The sequence below is a fragment of the Lissotriton helveticus genome, chromosome 3_1, assembly GCF_964261635.1.
Source record: "Lissotriton helveticus chromosome 3_1, aLisHel1.1, whole genome shotgun sequence".
Lineage (NCBI taxonomy): Eukaryota > Metazoa > Chordata > Amphibia > Caudata > Salamandridae > Lissotriton > Lissotriton helveticus.
In genome coordinates this window covers 275,328,165-275,350,394 of record NC_136061.1, presented here as the reverse complement: position 1 = coordinate 275,350,394, position 22,230 = coordinate 275,328,165, and the positions used below count along the sequence as shown (strand labels likewise).

The 22,230-nt window shown below is 41.0% G+C and overlaps 1 protein-coding gene across 3 annotated transcripts in view; it reads left to right on the top strand.

Moving 5' to 3' along the window:
- Positions 1–22,230, top strand: part of USP32 (ubiquitin specific peptidase 32) — a 1,745,589-nt gene that overhangs the window by 1,007,376 nt on the left and 715,983 nt on the right. For all 3 annotated transcript variants that reach the window (XM_078679804.1, XM_078679802.1, XM_078679803.1), the window contains exons 14-15: positions 8,945–9,120; positions 11,218–11,358. In XM_078679804.1, coding sequence (XP_078535930.1) covers positions 8,945–9,120; positions 11,218–11,358 — 317 coding nt within the window. The remainder of the gene's footprint in view (positions 1–8,944; positions 9,121–11,217; positions 11,359–22,230) is intronic.

The following is a 22,230-nucleotide window of genomic DNA, read 5'->3' as shown; positions in this document are numbered from 1 at the left end:
GACCCAGAGTGGCTGAACCCCGCTTACTTCTCCTCCCTTGAGTCGGGTGCAAAGTCTTCCTCTATGTTGTACGTTATCCTCCACTCCGACTCCTTCTGAGGGAGGACTAGAGGCTAATGAAAATGTGCTCCAATTCAGCAACATCCTGTAGCGAACTAGCTCCCACTATTCTCTGATACAGCCAGTGCAGTTGAAAATACTCTAGGGCCTGCACTGGGCAAGAGTACTGTAGCAGGGTTTCTGTTCTCCCACAGAACTGTGCACAGAGGATTGGAACCTCAGCGAATTAGGGTGACCCAAAACTCACCTCAGTACCCAACAAACACCTTACCGAGCTAGCTACAGTGTCTCATTGGTCATAACCAACTCCCAATGTTTAGACAAACCAGAACATGAACTCACCAACCTCAGGTTACGTGGAACACATGAGCACTCTTTCGTTATACAATCATTTCAAACCAGAACATGGAGTAAAGAAGAACACGTGAGCATTTGAAATGTTTATTTACTAATGCCGTCTTCTCAGGCACAGTATCTTAGATAATACAAGTAAACATATTATCAACAACAAAGCTACAAGCATAGTTACTAGTCCATAGAAAGCGAACGGTGACAGCATGTTACCATGCTGTAAATTAATAAGGGTTAACAACACTTATTTCTCACCCTCCCTAACTCGCATATTATATTAATAGCTAAGAAGGTCTCTTTGGGTTGAATTAGGGCGGGCCCATACCTCAGTGTCCTAGAATGAAGGGATCACATCAGCATACACCAGCTCTCTCTGCATGCGAACAGCATCAAGTATGTTTGTGCCTCAAGCAAAGCAATATAAAAACCCGCCTCAAGCCCAAAGTTGGCAGAAGCTGCACTTATGTTATGTCTATAAGGCGCGAAGATCAGACCTCATAACAATTCTGTATCGTGTTGTTCCTGAGGCTTCAGCACTCTATGTGCAGACATAGTTTATTAAGCAAAGCTGATATCAGAGTAATAACATATTATTCTCAAGTAAACCACAATGAACTACTAGGTTGAAAGCTAAATCAACAATTAAGTGTCGTGTGCAGAAGCAGCAAAAGGAAAAAATGGCGTTTAAACATTTAATGAGCCTATGCTAACTTAACACATTATAAAGATATACAGCAGCTATATGACACCCCCCCATGATCCGAGGACGGATAAGATAAGATAAGGGCAACTTCATGAAAGCAGAGTTCAAGAACTGCGAGCCATGAAAATACTTTAAAAAATTCTAATATTTTGCTCAAGTCAATAGGTCTGGGAAATTGATCAATGTACTAAAAATCGCAAAATATGCAAGCTGAAAGTCAAATGGCCGGAAATAAACCATGGAAAAGTTTTTAGGACAAGACCGTATAAGCAAAATATGCAGCAACAGCCTCCAGCATGAAATCACAGTCTTCATCAGAAAACAGTTCAGCCATCCAATTCAAAAGTGGAAAAGAACATACGTGTTCCCCAAGTATCGGAGCCTCTATTACCATCAGAGGACAACTTGGTGGGTTCTCCAGAAAGCTCAGTTCCAAGAAATCCTGCGCTGCCGAGAATATATCCCAGGGACCCATTAGTCCATGCACCGCTGCTATGGCCATAATCCTTTCGTCAGAACAAACCAACTCGTGAGTAGTGATAGGACTCATCAGCTGATTAAAATCGACGCCAGGAGAAACTGGTCCGCAGAGACACAAATCAATGGCCCAATCAAAATCACAGCTCAGGCAGTGAAACACAGGCTGGACACAGGTGAAGTAGGAAAATCGAAACGATAATCCATATGCCGTGCTTAAAATCGCAAGCGGCAGTGTGCCAAAATATTCAAGCATTCGGTTGCGAAACAGCGGCAGCAGAGGCTGGGCCGCTTCTTCCACATGTGGGGCATCCATATTTAAGGAAGCAGAGAACAACTAGGACGCCTGCCGCTAGTGCCAGTAAAACTGGGAATCCACCAAACAGACTCGAGAAAATGGAATGAAAGAAACTAGGGATTACTCCAAATATTTTTTCAAATGAAGTCAAAAGGCCGCTGCTAACTGCTTTAAAAAAATGCGCTAGCCCAGATGTCGAGGACGCGTTAAAGATAGAATGTATCATTTCGCCAAAATGCAACGGTAAATCAGTATTTAAAAGGGCCTGAACCTCGGTCCGTGTGTTAGCTATGTGAAGCACGAAAGTTTCCCGAGCCGAACTCAAGGCCACTTCTTTCTGGGACAATAGAGCCCTCAGTCTAGTCATGCCGTTGAACTCTGCCTTCAAGGTTGGTATGCGTGGCCAAATGGAAACCTGCCTATTCTCATGTGTGGGTGGGTACAGGACATTTCTGCAGCAAACGACACGCTCACTTACTGTTACCACATAAGCTACACCCTTAATTAACCCGCAACAATCTTCATTATTCAAAAGTAAATAACTTCCGTTCCCTAACAAGGTAAAAGTCGGGGTAATTGATGGTACAGGAGTGCCTTTTAAAACACAGGCCAAGTTTGGTCGGTCCTGGTTGCAAGAACCGTGTAATTGTATGTGTCTACACATTAACGAATGATCTGGAGTTTCTGTACATTCCTCCCCATTTAGATAAACTTCTTGGCCGTCCCTCAAACATCTATAAGTGAAAGGAAGGGACCATACTTCATGGAGAAAACCACTACCCAAAGGCTCATAGCGACCTATGGCAACATATTTCATACAGTTAGTAAATTTATACAAAGCAAAAGGTAATGTTAACAGACCGTGGATAAGCCACGTTGCAGCTGAGGCTTCTGCCACAGAAAAAGGCAAGGATTCCAATTTCTCAATATGTAACATAGAAAAAGAAGCATCTCGCATAGAAAGCAAGCGTTGTTTGTCAGTCAAATTAAAGGGTGCAAAGAGAGAGGACACGTTCATGTAGCCCCATGGCACCTTGCCAGATTTAAGCGTTTGCAGGGTCAATGCAAATTGCATGATAGAACGTAATTGATTCTGACCATGGTACAAAACAGATACCTCATCATGCACAATATCCACTACAGAAGACACAATGTTATCTAAAGTGTAAATGCGTGAAGAAAGCATGTTAATACTATTGTCTACCACTGCAAGGACTTTCTCTAGATTTGCTTGATCTATAGCCCTAAGGCGTGTTGCTGCCTCAATCTGTGATGTTTTCCAGATTTCATTGTAGACAGCATATATCCAACTTTTTGACCTACCACTAGCCGGGCCTTTTATGAAATCATTTAAATCTACATCATCATTTAGTTTTGCCAGATGTCATATAGCTGCTGTATATCTTTATAATGTGTTAAGTTAGCATAGGCTCATTAAATGTTTAAACGCCATTTTTTCCTTTTGCTGCTTCTGCACACAACACTTAATTGTTGATTTAGCTTTCAACCTAGTAGTTCGTTGTGGTTTACTTGAGAATAATATGTTATTACTCTGATATCAGCTTTGCTTAATAAACTATGTCTGCACATAGAGTGCTGAAGCCTCAGGAACAACACGATACAGAATTGTTATGAGGTCTGATCTTCGCGCCTTTATAGACATAACATAAGTGCAGCTTCTGCCAACTTTGGGCTTGAGGCGGGTTTTTATATTGCTTTGCTTGAGGCACAAACACACTTGATGCTGTTCGCATGCAGAGAGAGCTGGTGTATGCTGATGTGATCCCTTCATTCTAGGACACTGAGGTATGGGCCTGCCCTAATTCAACCCAAAGAGACCTTCTTAGCTATTAATATAATATGCGAGTTAGGGCGCCATGTAGCAGGGTTTCTGTTCTCCCACAGAACTGTGCACAGAGGATTGGAACCTCAGCGAATTAGGGTGACCCAAAACTCACCTCAGTACCCAACAAACCCCTTACCGAGCTAGCTACAGTGTCTCATTGGTCATAACCAACTCCCAATGTTTAGACAAACCAGAACATGTACTCACCAACCTCAGGTTACGTGGAACACATGAGCACTCTTTCGTTATACAATCATTTCAAACCAGAACATGGAGTAAAGAAGAACACGTGAGCATTTGAAATGTTTATTTACTAATGCCGTCTTCTCAGGCGCAGTATCTTAGATAATACAAGTAAACATATTATCAACAACAAAGCTACAAGCATAGTTACTAGTCCATAGAAAGCGAACGGTGACAGCATGTTACCATGCTGTAAATTAATAAGGGTTAACAACACTTATTTCTCACCCTCCCTAACTCGCATATTATATTAATAGCTAAGAAGGTCTCTTTGGGTTGAATTAGGGCGGGCCCATACCTCAGTGTCCTAGAATGAAGGGATCACGTCAGCATACACCAGCTCTCTCTGCATGCGAACAGCGTCAAGTGTGTTTGTGCCTCAAGCAAAGCAATATAAAAACCCGCCTCAAGCCCAAAGTTGGCAGAAGCTGCACTTATGTTATGTCTATAAAGGCGCGAAGATCAGACCTCATAACAATTCTGTATCGTGTTGTTCCTGAGGCTTCAGCACTCTATGTGCAGACATAGTTTATTAAGCAAAGCTGATATCAGAGTAATAACATATTATTCTCAAGTAAACCACAACGAACTACTAGGTTGAAAGCTAAATCAACAATTAAGTGTCGTGTGCAGAAGCAGCAAAAGGAAAAAATGGCGTTTAAACATTTAATGAGCCTATGCTAACTTAACACATTATAAAGATATACAGCAGCTATATGACAGTACTGTGCCAAAAAGCACTGTTACAGAATCATCTGCTGATCACGCCTGCTGAAGCTGGAGCTTCAAGAATTGCTATTAACCCTGTGGATCTATCGTCTGGTTCTTGAGTGTGGGAAGCACTGACCCGGATTCTAATTGTTACCGCCTTTGATAAAGACCTTTACCCAACCCCGTGTTGCCATTCTATAACATCCAGGGCATTCATATGGCTGTAAATTGAGGTACCAGTGCCACTGCAGTTGATTAGGAACATTGGTATACAGAAGGCAGAAACAGTTACTCTGCTTGTAGTTTTCTCAAACCATTGGACACCTCTGCATCCTTAGGCATCCCTAGTCCTTCTGTAGCAAATGAAGTACAGATAATTTTCCTTCTAGGAGTGGTCAAGCTAGCCCCGCCATCAGAACGGGAGCAGGAATGCTACTATTAAAATTTTCTAGCAAAGCAGAAGGGAGGACGATTCTAAAATATATACTGGTTTCTGCCTGGCATTGGTTCAAGATGTTAATTTATTCTCAACTTCTTCAACTTGATCATAAAAGACCACTGGCTCTATTCAATAGAATTATTGAACAGCTGCTTAAAATGTGTTTTTTGAGCATATGGAAATATATCAACCTACATTATAGTATAATAACATTTGGTCTTAGTGCTGCCACTTGGATATTGACCCAAGATTCCTGCCCTTAGCAATGGAGCATTTAGCATTTGCCATCTGTTAAAATTCAAGCATTAAAGGGCTTAGATGTGCCAATATTGAAATCAAACTTCCTCCTTGTTTAGTTTGGATCCTGTTATAATGTGTGATCCTTTATTTTAATTGAAGAATAGATTCCATCCTGTGCCAGATTGTAAGATAAACTGGGAAAATAAGGTTTTGCTACTGACTCGTATTTGCAGTAAAGATTACATTGAAATGGAGAATATGAAGTGGACATCATAAGGTTTGAAATACTTGGTTATCAATTTCACTAGCAACTTTTCTTTCATACTGTAACCTACTCATTGTTTTGACTATTAGAAGTGGTAGAATCAGGTTGTGGTAGCTGGGCATCTTTAAATCTGACACCGTCAACCAACATAAATGTTTTAAATATGGTTGTTGAAGTATATGTTACTTTCTAGTTAGATTGTTATTTCTTTAATGTTTTCCTGCTATATTTAATGATAAACATGTTACGTTTTCACGTGGTTTATGGATTGGGAGACCGCCACATGAAGTACCATAATGCATACTTTTTAGAAAACCCCATGTGGCGTCCTTTGTTTTCCAAATCTTAAAAGTTCTCAGAATACATTTACTAGGCAAGCCTATTTTAACTGGTTTCACCACTTTGCCCATATTTTGTTTATTTCTTATGCATACTTTAAACTTCAAATTAACAACAATTTCTAGTTTCACAGTGGCTTGTGCTCTGAGTGATTATGCGAATAATGGCTTGTATAAGGGCAATGTGCATGTAAGACATGCAGCACAAAGCAATGGAGTAATTCAATCCACTGTACCATAGCCAATAATGTATCTGTGACTTGAGTACCTCATTTTAACATATCTAATATTCAGCCAAATATTTACCTTTTTTACACTCTAGGGAAATGGGGTCAGTGGTCGTAGTCCTATTGTTCTATGTAGTGTTCTCTTTCAACCCTTTTTATATGGCCCAATGGCCACTGTCGTTGGGCTTTTCCTCCCTTCATAGACAACCCTGTATGCAGTTATATACCAGTCCGTGGTTACTTCCATGCATTTACCATGGCTGGTTCTGGAGATCCCCAGTCTTGCCTCATCCTTTCTTGTCGACTTTAAGCCAGAAGAAAGAAAAGTCTTTGATATTTTGCTTTGGTCACCTCATTCCACACACCTAGAATTATAAGTTTTGCACTAGCCTCCAGAGGGTGTCCCCTAACACAAATATGCAGTTTCTCATACCCTCCCAGAAGGGGCCTAATCTTGGGTGCAGCCAGAGAATATGGCAGAAACATTTTCCCACATCTCCTAACGCATAAGTCTGAATCAACTTTACCAAACCTTTTCATTTGATAACAAGTGTAATAAACACCTTTCAAGGTCTTGATTTGTACCAGTGAGATGCCACGTCTAATTACAACTTCTAATACTGGATAGGGTATAGTGTCTTATGATGCAGTATTGTCCATTTCACATGCATATGCCACTCAGTCGATTATTCGTCACTATCATGTGTATCAAAGAAACAACTTTCTTGGTCAGAGGTTGAGACAGTACCCTGTATTCTAGTGAGGAGCAGTTCTGTAAGTAAGTGTCCTATGGCATATGTTCGAATAGCACACGTCTAGGTTGTAAAGAGTTCGGCATTTCTTGTTTCACTAATTTAATATACAATCCTAGTTGGTCCAAATTGAAATGACAGTGCATCCACACTCTACCATTAAGCCTGTTATTGACCAAAGAAAAAAAAATTAGAACGATTGCTGAAACCTCTTATGGTATCATCCACAATTAAGGGTTGGGGACATTGCTTCTTAGAAAAGGGGACAAATATTTAGGTCAGACCAGAGACTTTGCGGTGGAGAACCCCTAATAACACATTTCGAAATGAACATTCATTCTGGAAATTAGTGCCTGGACAGTGTACATTCCATGTTTATAAAATTCTAAACCAATCAGTGAGTCAAAATCATAGATAGCAAGAGGTATCTTCAAGATTAGGCAGGTGCAGTTAGAAAATAAGTTAGTTGGCTTTGAGTGCTTGCTACTTAAGTACAAACTGTTAAAGACAGAAAAGGCAGATACAAACAAATTTCTTATACATTTCAATCTCAACAATGCTTGATACCAGTGGGCTTACTTATTGCACCCAGCCTTTTTTACTTGATTACAGCCAACTTTCATCCAGTCTCTTTGATCTAGAAGTTTCTGTTGGTTGATCATGATAGAGATAAGGATATAGTAGACGAGTGGAGAAGTGAATGGAGTCCAGTTAATAAACTATGGGATAGTTATATGAGAATATAGTGGTATGGCAACTTGATTCAATAAAAATGTTATATGACAAAAAAAACATGTATAGGCTTTATTGAACCCCTGTCCATATTGGGGTCCTTTATCAATTTGATATTAGGTCATTCATGTTGGAGTCATTAATATATTGTTTTATATTAATCTCTATGATTTTTGTATCATATGATTCTTATAACTAGAATATGATGCCACCAGGTTGGGCACTGTGTAAATCTGCCTGGTACTGGTTGTGTTATGTGTTAAGTGATTGTAGGAGTGTTGCCCAGATTTTGAATAAATTGAATGCTAGAAATTAATCTAAATGGATCTTCCCTATTAAGGATTGTTTGTATAGTTAAGATCCTATAGATCTTAAAAGAGCTTATACATTGGAACTATCAGAAGAAGTTTATTCTGAGAATGTGGAAATTCTGCTTGAGCTTTTAAAGTGAAGATTGAATGTTAGAACTGCTAACCCTTGGAAATATGGAAACATGTTCACATTAATTGGGGATTTACAGACCCATATGACAATAAAATGTTCACAACATTTGAATGTTTTTTTTAATGAAGGAAGATTCTATCACTTTCAATTTTAGTTAGAAGTGAAATTGATCATTTTTTTAAATGTAATGATAATGTCTGTGCTAGTCTCCCAATGTAATTTTATTCATCTGCTATTGTTTCTACTTATTTGTTTATTAAAAGTTGATTTATTAAACAATATTGGGTCTGCTGACAGCTTTACGTACCTGACTTATTGCCTTATTGCTGAACAGCATCAAGAGAGGTGCCAAAGTCGGCCCTGGCCCTGATGCTTATGACATTATTTAATTTTTTGGTTCTTTGTCAAAGACCGTAGATTCTCCTTGCTACCATTCAAACAGGTTCAGTTTATATGGACAGTTTTGGATTCTATCCTGGTGAAAGTATTCCCTCCTGAAATCTTTCTGCACTACATAAATAACCTTAGCTGCAGTAAACTCATAGTGTCCTGGCTATCATTGAATTGTTTTTTGCAATTGTTCTTTAGTTTTGCTCGATGAACAGGGAACACATACAACATATACAGATGTCTTCTTAATGTTTTGGCTGCTTTGGGGTTACCATGACCACAGCCTCTCACGTGTTAGTGGTTTAAACAAAATGTATTTGATTTGATGTATTTGCTGCAGAACAGGGGGAACACCCAGCGTCTTTTAATACATATTTGTTTGAAGATTTATGTAATTTATAAAACGTTGCTTTTTACTCTCTTAATAGGCTTTCTTTACTCAAGCACCCCTGCAGCAGATATGTGTTTTGCAAGACAGCACAATTCTTCAGATAATAATAACCAATGTTTGTTAGGATCCAGCGGAAATATTTTACTTCAGCTTAACCCCCATAAACCTGGTGCAATTGACAACCAGCCATTAGTAACACAGGAACCAGTGAAGGTAAGTGTACATCAAGTTCACATTTATTGTATGTTGTTTTCTCTGTACAGGTTACAAATATTTAAGGCTATTTTTCATACAAAGATGTTACAGTAACCTACATTAGTAAGCATCATTTGTCAACCTACTCAGTAATTGCTTTGCAGCTCTGTTTACTGCCTAATTTTAATGCATTATGGCATGCATATGCCATGTGGTTTGTCTATTTTATGTGTGCTTGGCAGAGAGTGGATGTACTGGAACACACATATTATTTTCTTTTTCATCTTTAAATATATTTTTCTAAAATCGTAAAACTTTGAAGGTTTTACCATCTTTTCTTTATTGGGTTTGTTTTGCAATCCCTTCGTTTGTGAGACATGGTTGTACTGCTCCAGAATATTTTACGGTTATTTGAAAGATAAGTGTATAGTGGATGTATTTTTTTGGGGAATAGCCTATATTAAGATAATCTGGGGCGCCTTAATATGGTAAAGGTATTTTCTTCTTTATACAGGCTTCGACCACATAAAAAAAATCCCCAAACCACTTGAAAGATATATTAACTTTATATAGTATGTAGTTTGAATGTATTTGCTTAGAGATGGACTATATTAATTTAATCTGGGGCAGCCTGCAATGAAAATTCATATCAAAGGATGCTACTATTGGAACATGTTGATTATCTTTGAAAGTAGGTACTTTGTAGATGATAACTTGTGCCACATTTTAGGTAGAATTATGAAATAGTCCCTAATGTAATATAAATTTATGTATATAATATATACACACACACCGATTGTATTGTAATTATATTTATATAGTGTTAAAAACACTTGGCGAAGCGTTGAATAGCTTTTCGGCAAGTATCATGCTACTCTGGAGCCTAAAAAGTATTAGTGGTGAATTAGTATAGTGAAATTTGAGTTAATATGAGCAGTGATCATGTAAGTCTGTTAGTTGGATTGAAAAGGATAATGGGGAATAAAAGAGGGAAGAAACTAGAAAGTGTTTATTGGGAGATCATAGTAGTAGGAAGAGGTTTATCATGAGTATAAGGAGAGTTGGAGGAGCGAAGAATCTCTAGAAAGGGATTCGGGAGATCATAGTAGCAAAATGATTTTTGGGATGAGTCAAAGGAAGGATAGGTGAGGCAAGAATTTAGAAGCTTTGTTCGGGAGATCATAGTATTAAAATGAGGTTTGAGGGTGATCCAAAGAGGTATAGAGGAGGGAAGAGTCTAGAAGGGGTCATTTTGGAGATCCTAGTAGTAGAATGGGGTTTGTGATGAGTCAGAGCGTAGAGGTAGAGGATATGTCGAGAGAGGTATAGGGTGAAATATAGGGTAGTACATTGGAGAGAGTCAACTTTTTTTTACAGTAGGAGTAAAGTAATAAATATACGGATACATAAGTGTATATTATATATATTTATATAAAAAACACACGTACATACTTGCATATAATCAAATGACATGGTTATATATACAGGGATATGCTGTACATTTTTGTTTGAGTATGGTGGTTACAAAGGCAAGAGTCAACTCTTAAGTAGTCTTCTGAAGCTAAAATAGTTATCTGTTAATCTTATGTTTGGGGTTAATGAATGCCAAAGTCTGGCTGCTTGAACAGAGAAAGAAGTGCCACCTATGTTTGGTTTTTTGTATGATGTGATTTTGAGGCGAGGTGCCAAACCAGAAAGGAGGTTCGTTTGTTGAATGTATTTGGTGATTTTATTCCTGATGAAAAGCGATCCTGTTCCAAGTATTGCTTTTTTGAGTGATACAAAGCAGCTTGAATGTGGAACTTCTGGCAACTGGTAACCAATGTAGGGCCCTCAAGGCAGGGGAGATGTGGGCTTATGGCTTAACATGTAGGAGTAGTTTGGCAGCAGAGTTCCGATTCCATTGTAATCTTTTCATAGTTGATAAAGATGATCCGCGGTAGAGGCAGTTGGCGTTATCAAGCTTAGACAGTGCAAGAGAGATAGTGGCTTGGACCTTTTGTGGAAATCCCAGGTGGGGGAAGTGTGTTGCAGAGTTATATATAGAAATTAGTTTGAGGTGAAACTGTTGTATGTGTTTATACCAATCTCTGTGCTTTGTTTTATTTTTATTAGGCCACGTCATTAACACTTGAAGGTGGAAGATTAAAACGAACACCCCAGTTAGTTCGAGGGAGAGATTATGAAATTGTACCAGAACCTGTATGGCGAGCACTTTACCACTGGTATGGGGCAAACCTCTCTCTACCGCGGCCAGTAAGTACTGAGTGTCTTTAAAAAAAAACATTTTTGTAAGCACTTTTGATATTTTTACATTAATTTTTTTATGTTTTTAATTGTACAATTCTTTTTTATCTATGTCTGGCTGTCTATCTCTATTATTGTCTGTCTGTCACTAGTGCACCCTAAATGAGTGTTCACCCTTTCAGTTAGAAAGCTGCAAAAGCACTATTACCCGGCATGAGATATACATTGTTATCTAAATATAAATATGTATGGTAGATTTGGGATAATAACTCTCTAGTTAAAGCTGGGAAGTCCATAGGAACAGTTTTCTTAGGTTGCTAATGATATTGGCCTAGGTTGATGAGCTGCAGGAAATTTTAATAACATCTGTACATGCTTTTAATAACCTTCTGAACGTTTATGCACGTAGGGCAATGGGGAGAGAATTATAACGGTGGTACACAAAAGTTGCATTTCCCATTTAGAGTTCTACAGGAGTTCTTCTCCCTAATGCAGTATAACTGCCAAACATAATAACTCAAAACTTTTCATGAAGCCTGTGCTTAGTTGAACTTCGTTTATTCACTTTAGTTAATGGAAATCTATTTGGTAGTTTTGAATCTGATTTTTCCAGAAATGTTTTTCCCCTTCTTTTGTATATTTCGTGGTTTGGTTTGGAAAATAGTGTCACAAATGTTTCGGTTAAAAAAGCATGTATACTGCAGAGCCTGTGAACACTAGCCAAAAATGGTGAATCCCAAATGAATCTGAAACACCGTTTCTTAACTGTATAACACAGGTCAGACCATGACTTCTCTGTCTGTTGAGACCGATCCTCAGACAGATAAGTCATGAAGGGCAGAGAGAAGACGGAAAGCCACAACGAGTGCCTCTTATTTGGAGGAAGGGGCCCCTAAATATAGCAACACTCAAGGGAAAGCTTGATGCAGTTCCTAGCAAAAATTAAATTGAAGAATACAGAAACGTGCCTATTATATGCAGACTCTTTGGCAAAATTAAGTAGGTCAGTTTGAGAGTAACAGCATTAGATGCATGACTGTAGTCTTGAAATGAGCTGCCTCAGAATCTGAAAACTCTAAATATAAATGCGAATTACAATTACAACATACAACATACTACTACAATGCAAGCTCGCAGGACTGGCGTGCATCCTACTTAAGGATTGTTAAAATGTCTTAATTGAAACACAGGCATGGAACCTACTACAGGTCTTAACGAAATACTCACCCTCTTTGGACTACTAGCACCATCATGCTCCGTGGTGAGCAGAGTGAGCCACGCCCACTGAGGACGGCGAAATACAACGAAAAAAAGTAATAAAGTTAAGTTGAATGAGAGTGGCGAGTCATCTATGGTGCTGTTTGAACTACCCATGATTAAGAGGCATATTGGCCTCGAAACGCATCGGGGATGGAAGGATAATTATGCCAAGCAGTCAGGCGGGCAGCAGAGAGGCCAACAGACCGGATGGTCAGAACTTCGTAGTGTGCTCTCTCAGAGCTCAAGGGCATTTGTTTGGACAATATATATGTGTATATATATATATATATATATATATATATATATATATATATATATATATCACGTTTAAGAATTTCTGTTTCTAAACTTTCTTTCACATTTTATGTAAGAATTTTGAGGCACAGAGACAAATGCATTACAATTAATTATTTTACATTGATACTTATAAACATTGGTATTAACAACCATGCATATCATGTGGTTTTATTATTAGTAAAGTTGTTATCAAGCACCATTCTCTCTCAACACAGAGAATAAAAAAGCAGGATGTTCCCGCCAGATGTTACCCAGATGTAAGTTCAAAAAATACATCCCTTTATCCAATGATGGGGTTCCGAAGATGAACTAGGTTGCCATTTATCTGATCTTTGCAATATCGTTGAAATGTAGCTTGGGCCCACTCTGACAACAATCTTTTGTATAGGGAAATCAAAAACCTACATTTTGTAAAGCTCGGTCTGTTCTATCCTGCACCATTGCTGTCAGTATTTCCATTGCCTAAGTGAACCTTAATTTGGCCCTCCACATACCTGGGATGATGGTGTTAATTTCCATTAATGTGTAATGGTGAGCCTCGTTTTAAGATCATGAGTAAGAAGTTCCACACACTAAGAATAGTTACTCTGAATTGTGTCCTGTACCTCAAGAGTCAAAGTGTCTAGTCGATCTGTATTATGGTTCTGAATTGAGACAGATATGCATCTCATTGCATGAACTCCACATATGTCTTTCTGCTCCTTTCCCTCATCCCTGCCAGTAAATTCGAAAGGGGTGGTGAACATCATATAGAGTCTTATGGTTTTCAGATACCATTGCATCAAGACTTTATATTAATTTTCTTTATATTGGGAGCATATCAATCCTGTAGCCTCCCAGGACTTCACCATACAAGATTCTTCAGTGATAGTTGTGCCTAATTCAGTTTCTCTCACAGTTGCATATGAAGAATTTAAAGAATATTGTAGGTTGTCCGAGAGTCAATATACCATTGTTATGTCTTGAGTAACAATCAGGTTTTTGGTCACTGTATTCCTTCTTTCCCATGGTCCTGCCCAATGGGCTATTTGATTATATCTTACTCACGTAATTTGCAATAGGGTAAATTCTCAAAATTACAGAAAATACAAAAATGTAGGTAGAATTACGCTCGGAGCTCACCCCAGCATTTAGCTATTTCTTTTAGCTCAAAATGTACCAGATGATGCATTTAGGTCTAAGTAAATAATGCTAAATGCAACCGACAAAGAACAGCAGCAATCAGGAACTGCTTGTGCTTGCTACGATTGTTGTTCTGTGTTTCCGCTGTAGGATTTTTGTGCCGCATTGCTCATAACTACGCAAACGGACGTATTCACACAATTTTCAGTAATTTTGCACCAGAAGATTCATGTGAAGTTAATACGTTTTTTCCAGCATAATTAGAATTTCGTCCACGCTTAATCTGTATGGGTCTCCATGCTTACTGTTTTCAAATAAGTCTCCCTATTTGGATCGGCCCAATTCTGATCGGCCCATCCGTTTTGTAAATCCACCATTTTTGCAGTTTGGGGGGAAGTCATGTTTGTTCATTGTAAGTGACACTGAGTTGGGAAAGTTAGCTACGTCCTAACCACCGTGTTTCAATGTTGTTGTGTGATACAAACGGATGGAAATAGAATTCCACCTTTCTGACTTTTGGGAGTAGCCATGGCAGAACATGTAGGGGTTTTGTGAGTTGACAGGAGGAGGCTAGTTTGGTTCACACAGAAATGCCTTGCAGAAAGACATTTTCTTCTCAGTCTTCCGCTGGTGTCTTGCAAGACTTGATGAGAAGTTCTGTGAATTAATCACAACTGGAAATTAGGGAATTTTATTGGATTATTTATAATTTAACCCAGACATAGTGGAAAAGGCAGTTGTTGTTAAGCTGCAAGGGAAGCCTTCAAAGCAGGAGTTGTTCAAACAATAAAATGTATCCTAGTGCATTATTCAGTCTGATCTTTACTTGGTGGAATTAATTTCCAAGTGGTAATGCTACTTGTTTTCCGCAAAAACTGTTAAATCAAAAATATTGAAGTGCCGGTAGATTGTGATATTTTTTCTGGAAACAGTGTATTACATATTACAGATCGTTTAGTAATTTGCTCTCAAAGGAACTGCAGGCGTTCCAAAACCATTTTATGACTTGTTCCGGAAGGATGGCACCACGGGGCAAATGTGTTACTTAAGATGACAAACTTATCCTAACTAGTCTCTGTTCTACTTCCTAATCTGATGTTAATATTGATCAGTAATGATTAGCAATGCAAGATAAGCACTGTAGCAACTAAGGCACACTCAATCGCAGATTATGGTATGCAGGTATGAACTTCTCATTCAGGGTATCTCATTCTATAATAATGATTCTGCCACTTTCATAAAATGCTCATTTTCTCAGGTCCCTTAACTCACAATGCTTTATTCAAATGAGAACAAACATGTGCTTGTGAATGATGTAGGCTTCTCTGTCTCCCTTTGGCAGTATTTCAAAAATCATCCAGTGCAGTATCTTGGCAGCATCTCTACCCTTTCTGGATCTGTTTCTCTAGCTACAAAAGCTAGGGGTTCATACAGAGGACTTGGTCCTCTTTCCCATCTGATAAGTGCACCTATATATTTGTGACCGCCCCAGATCTTCTCACATTTAGATCTCATGAAATCTGATTCAAGTAGGAGTTTCAGGTTCCTAAACTGTAGAATTTTCCTCGCTGACCAATAAAAAACTTCTTGTGTTTAAACTCTGGTTACAGGTTGGTTTAAACTATGAGTAAGAACTATGACCTATCTTTTCCTTTCATTTTTCAGTGGGCTACATGACAATCGCATCTCTGCACCAGAATGACTTAATCAATTTGAACTAAGTCAGTCTTCATTTTAGAACCAAACATTGTCATAAGTCAGATCCTAGAATTCAGACAGAGATGGTTAATATGCATTTCCTGGCTCACATTCTTCAGTCACTGGAAGTGGAAGGCTGGATGGTGTCCTTCAACATGGAGAATTAATATTTCCACATATCAGTCCTGAGGTCATACTGCAAGATCCACTCACTGCCAGTTTGCACTCTTCCTATTTAGATTTACATTTTGGGTCTTCACCATGCTGATCATGGTGGGTACGGTTCCTCTGAGAAGGTCACGAATCTCCTTATTTCTGTACCTGGTCAACTTGCTATTCAAGGCTTACTTGCCACAAATAGTGCCACATTTCTTGCTGGCAACGACAACCTTGCTGTTTAATTTGTGCTTCTCTATCAAAGTGATGAAGTGTCAACTATAGCCCTCTTTGTGCCTCCTGTTCATTGGTACTGTACTGTACACAACATCCGTTACAGTCTTCCCTCCTCCTCAGAGGATCTGGGATATTCGGATACAATTCAGATTTTTTTTTGGAGGGAGCTCAAGTTCCAGTCCTTCAAGGTTCTTCGCCTGTTAGGTCTGTTGGCATCCTGCATACTCCTAGTCACATGTGTATACTGGCACATGAGGGCTGTCCAGAGGTGCCTTCAGTTGTAATGGCTCCAGCATGAGGGAGATCTGTTGGACTCCATTATAATCTCCTGGGACAATGTAACTGACCTCAGCTGGCGTTCCGTGGTGGAGCACCTTTCTCACGGGATGTCCTTTCAACACCACCTGCCAATGACCACAGTAGTATCAGAAGCCGCCATGTTGAGGGGTTGGAGGGAAGGGCACTTCAACAGAAGCTAAGGATCACAGGACATTTGACCCCAGAGGAAGAGGTGCTCCACGTCAGCCTGCTTGAACTACAGGCAATTTTTTTTTGTTCAGGGGGGATTTTCCGCTTCATTTTGTGTTTCATTCCATACCCCTGATTTTGGGGTTCTGAGGAAGTCTCTCTAAGGCTGGAGCTAGACCATTCTCATTGCCCCAGACTGGCCAAAACGGGAGTGGTATGTAGACCTCCTGAGCTGGTTCTTGTACTCCCGATACGTATATCTCTCTGACTGTACCTTCTCTCCAGTCAGAGAGTCATCCTTTTTCAAGTCGCCAATTATGATCGGGTTCCTGAAGGAACTGATAATTATGTTTCCACCAACTCCCTCTGTTATGCTCTATATGATTTAAATCTGGTTGTTGACATTTTTGTTGGATCCTCCTTTTGAGCCCCATCACAGCTGCCAGTTAAGACTGTTACAATCCAAGACTTTTCCTTCAGTAAGGTGCATCAGTGAGTTGCGAGCACTGAGTGTCTGTCTGCCATTCACATGTATCTTTCTGGACAAACGAGCCTTGAGAACTAAAACAGCTTTCCATCCTTACAAAGGTGAGGATCTCTAGCCATCTAGGGCGATGTGTTACCCTTCCTACCTTTTACCCTCTGCCTACCCCACCAAGGAGCAAGAGAGATTACAGATGCTTGACCCAAGGAGAGCAGACAGTTTTTATATTGACTGCACCAAAGAGAATCAGGTCGACAACCAGCTCTTTGTGTGGTATGCAGGTTACAAGAAAGGCAGGACAATCTCGCTGGATAATTTGGTGTTTAAAGATGAGCTACACTCTTGTCAAGAACACCATGCCAGAGGAAATCCATGCGAACACCACCTTAACAAAGTTTCTTTTACATCAGAGCTCACAAAGGATGTTCCCCTTGGCTGAGATATGTTGTGCGGCGACACAGACTTCTCTTGACACCTTTGTGAAGTATTATTGCTTGGATTCTGAGTTGGGAAGTGATGGTCAATTTGCAGACTTGATGCATTTGTTCTTTCTTGTTTCATCACTTCTTCGGGTCCACCACATGGGAGTGATACTACTTTGGAATGTATTCAATAGATGAGAAATCTGCATGTGGAAGTAACCATCGCAAGAAAAAGTTACTTACCATCAGTAATGATCTTTCCTGTGAATAGTTTACCTGCAGATTGCTCACAGACCCCACCTACCACCGTGTTCTGAAGGGTGGTCATACGTTATTACAAATAAGATTCTATTTTAGATTGTTGCACTGCATCAAGTTAGTCAGTTTTCTTGTCTCTGCCTGGGGATATTCAGCATGGGTGAAACCTGCAGCCATATAGAGTATACATCAGAAAGAACGATACTGAAGGTAAGTAACTTTTTCATTGGATGCAGGGCAAAGCATTGTACAGGCAATTGCTCTAACAAAGCTTCAGATGTCTTCATAAGAATAGTCTTAATCTTAATATGGTTGCAAAACATTTTGAGATGTGGGGCTAATAACCAGTGGCTCTCTTTTCAGCTAACAAGAACACAAAACACCTGTCTTAGTCTAATAATATTCTGAAGAGGAGGCTCTCTTGTTTGCTTTCAAACAATTAAAATAAAATGAGATTATGACTGAATGGCTCCAAATTGTCTTAGAAACATCTGGTACATAGTTCTTCGGCTTTTCAGGGTGGACAATGTCAGTCTTCCAATCATTTCTATTGCCGGGAAGGGGTTGTCTATTGCACCCACACCTGGACTGCCACATTTTCATATTTGCCTCCCACATTTTCATATTTGCCTTCTAAGACACATCTATCTTATATGATGCTCTGTTATTTTCAAAGCTAGATTTAAGAGCACCAGATTGTCAATAAATATAGATGGATGATGTTACTAGATGGGATAGCCGGAAACATGTTTCCAAGGCACTGAATTCTGCTTTGCAACTTCATAACAAAGGTTTGCACATGTCAACGTTTAGAGGTTATTTGCCAGCCCTTTGCATGCTTCTAAGAAAGCCTGGTAGTACTTTGATTTTTAAATTCCACTTGTGTCTTCATTTTAAAATGTTTATATGTTCTTGTTCAGTTGACTCTCTTCCAGGTATTGGCTCAATTGATGAACCTCCCTTTTAAAGTCCTTGCGAGACATTCTTATAGAAATATATAATTCTGTACCTGCTGCTCTACAACAACATTCTAGGGGGGACAGAGCAAGTCCTTTGTCTGTGCAGCAGCTTGTTAATGATGAGTAAAGAACACATATACATTACCTAGAACGTGTGAGAAGCTACTCATGTTGCAACACATTGCATTGTTCTAATGTCAAGTGTCCTGCGCTTTCCTGGTGGAAAACACTCGAGCGAATTACAGGACTTATCTCTGGATTTGCCATACATGCTCTTTTCAAAAGGCAACATGACAAAATATAAAGCCCTTATTTCGTCTTAGGATAGAGACTGAATTTCTTCTTAACCAATTCATTTTGTTATCTGCTTCTGTCTATCCATCTAATGTGGAATAGAAAAAACAGAGGTTAGATAGATCCCAATAGGACTTTGTCACTAGATTTCTCGATATGGTGACTATTGGATGAATGGACAGCTTTTTTGTTTCAAGTTTAATAATCGTATGCAAGCTGTGAGGCACTTAACAGGATTCTACCTGAAGGGATAATTGCACATACAAACCTTCTGCTTGTGTAAACAAATATTTTACTTCTGTAATCAGCATGTATGAAAATGTATTTGAACATCTAATCCCCCAAAGACAGCCTACACCTCATCCAGTTCCGCGCCTACCTGAAGCTCAACCCACAAAGACATAATTCCTGTTATTTTCCAAGAACAATAAGACAGACAACGTATAAACCTAGCTCAGTGCCATAAACCTTGGCAGCTACTAATCCCAGTTTTCACCATATTCCATGTCACCTGGATTCGTTCTAGATACCAACCTCATGCTAGGGAGCATACTGCTGAAAAATCAGATGGCCTGGTTGCAGCTCTCTTCTAAAGAGGTTCAACCCGTTTCTTCTAGAAAGTGATTTCAGAACTTCTGAGCAATACATTATACTCTCACATCTGGGTGGCAGCATCCTTTCTCCATGGCTTCCCAGATTCCACATTGTCCCCCAAGGGCATCCTATGTGCCACAGCCCGTCTCATCCAGGACCTGAAGAAATGATTATATCACCTCTTCCTGAGGGATCTCCATTGTTTCATTTGGTGCACACCATCTTCAAAACCAGCTGCATCATTTGCAAAGCAATAATGACCAACACCCCCACTCATCTTGCAGACAAACTCGTCATCTATAGTGGCTCTTGGCACACCCACAGCCAGGGCACTATCAGAATGGAGACCAATAAGTGTTAAAGAAAGCAAAGCAAGGCAGCAGAACTTTTCCTATATATTAATAGCTGTAGGAGAGTAGGGTCTGCAATCCTATGATCACCCAGATTTTTGCTTTTTGCTGCACTGGTTTACGACTTTCCCTGGCTGTGGGCCTGCTAATCAGACCCACAGCCTAGCTGTTCTCTCTATCCAAATTGTACTCAGGTACTGAATTGGCACTGGGCCCTCTCCAAGTCCCTGTACCCAGGGCTGAGGTGTACCCAGAAGTCTCCCAGGGGCTGAAGCATGTATTATGCCACCCCTGGGCTGACTAACTAAACTGACACAACTGGCTGCACGACAGCTGGGGCAAGGTGGTGTACTCACCCTTTGCTTTAGATATAGTATACCTATATCTAACCCTAAAATGGACACACAGATCTCCTATCAGTCACTCCTATGGCAGGCCTTAACAATCCTGAAGGCAGAGTGCTTAGAATCGTGTGAGATGGTGCTCTGGCATGAGCTGAGCCTGTCTGCGGCTTTCGGGATCCATCCCTTAGCCGTTTCCATGATATCGCATACCATATACTCTTAAGTGCATTATAATCCTCGCGGTTATATGCCAACTCTGGTATCGCTTTATCAAAACATGTCGAGTAAGGTGTCATACGAATTGGAATACTAACCCCTCGCCAATTCTGGCGACGGGGTTAGCATTCCACCCTTCTAGAGGGACACGACATGCATGTAACCTATAACCCGGTTAAAAGTCAGACAGAGCCTTAGCATCCACAAGATGGATGCTGCCACCGAGACACAAGTCTGCCCTCCTGCTGCTGGGAGTCCTCCCAGAGCAGGAGATAAGGACAAAGGGTTTCCTGCCAGGGGCGGTGCCAGCACCGTCCCAGACAGGGTTTTGTGTATTGTAGGTAGGCAGGGCTTCAGAGGAAGGTGACTGCACGTGGCACCCCGGTGCTCACTGTGCATAGGCTGGTTTAAACCAGTTCCAGGGACACTCCGGACCCTGTGCTGGGGAAAAGCCCGCCAAGGAAGTGGGTGTAACCACCCCCCTCCTGGTCCCACCCCTAGGGCAGGACTTAGTCGCGTGCCAGCCCCCTTTTCCAAGATAAAGGTAGAGACTGGCCCCCTTCCAAATCAGATCATCTTTGGAATCAAGATACCACTTTCCACGAAAGGACTTCACGATTTCTTCCTCAAGATTCTCCCTTGTGGCTAAGGAGTAGTCACCCTGCATCCGCAGGCACCATCCAAGAACACTGCGGTCTGCTGCACGTCCTTCCTCCGGAATCCGACTGCCCAGCTCGACGAGACCCGGCTTCCCTGGCACCTCTGACCTCTACCCACCTCTACAGCACAGCTGAGAACCGTGGGTGCGACGAGACCTCGAGGGACCGGCCATCGCCAAGACTGCACGACTTCTGCACAGCAAGCCCACCGAGTAATTTCCTGGTGAGTGCTTTGGGGTCCGAGAAGCCTCCACCCTGAGCAGCTCCAGCACCGAAGAGCAGCCCCCCAGCATCTCCACGATCGGCGTGGGGCCCTTCTGCTTTCTGCTGCTCACCGCGTTGTTTGGCTACTAGCCCGCTGGCTTGTGGCCTTCCGAACGACGCCCGACGACAACACTGCTGCTGGTCTGGTTGCTCCAGACTGGCCCTTGCTTCCCTCCATCGGAGAAGTACTCTGGACCCTCCTGGTCCGGCTAAGACGCCATTTTAGGTCCACCGCGTGGGCCTTGCATTTGCCAAGACTTGTTGCCCAAACCTGGGTCCAGCGACGTCGACAGCAAGAACCTTCGTGGGACAGCTCGCACCTCCATCCTGGTCGCCGACAACGCCTCCTGGTCCGAGAGACTGCAGAGCCCAGCAGCGCCCACTCACCTGACGGCGGTGACTTCGCCCGGTGCCATCCTGGTGCCCACTTAATCACTGGCTAGTGATTCAAGAACTTGGTCCCCTCTGCTTTCAGGTTTCCTTCTTCCTTGATCCAGGCTTGGATCCATCGAACTTTTCTTCACTGGTCGCCTGCCAGCAACTTCCTTCTTCCAGGCTCCTGGTCCGGCAACGAGATTCCCGACGTCTTTTCAGACCTATGCAGCTGCAGCCCCTGGGCTAGGTAACTTCGGCACTTCGGTGTCCCAGCATAGCCTCACTATCCAAGGGTCAGGATCCACTGTCGTTTTCTTCCTACCAGGTCGGGTTCGCCCGTGAACACTAACTTTGCCTTTACTAGCTTCCATAGACTTTGTCCCGCATCCCGCGTGAGAGTGCACACTCTGCACCCGAGTCCCCT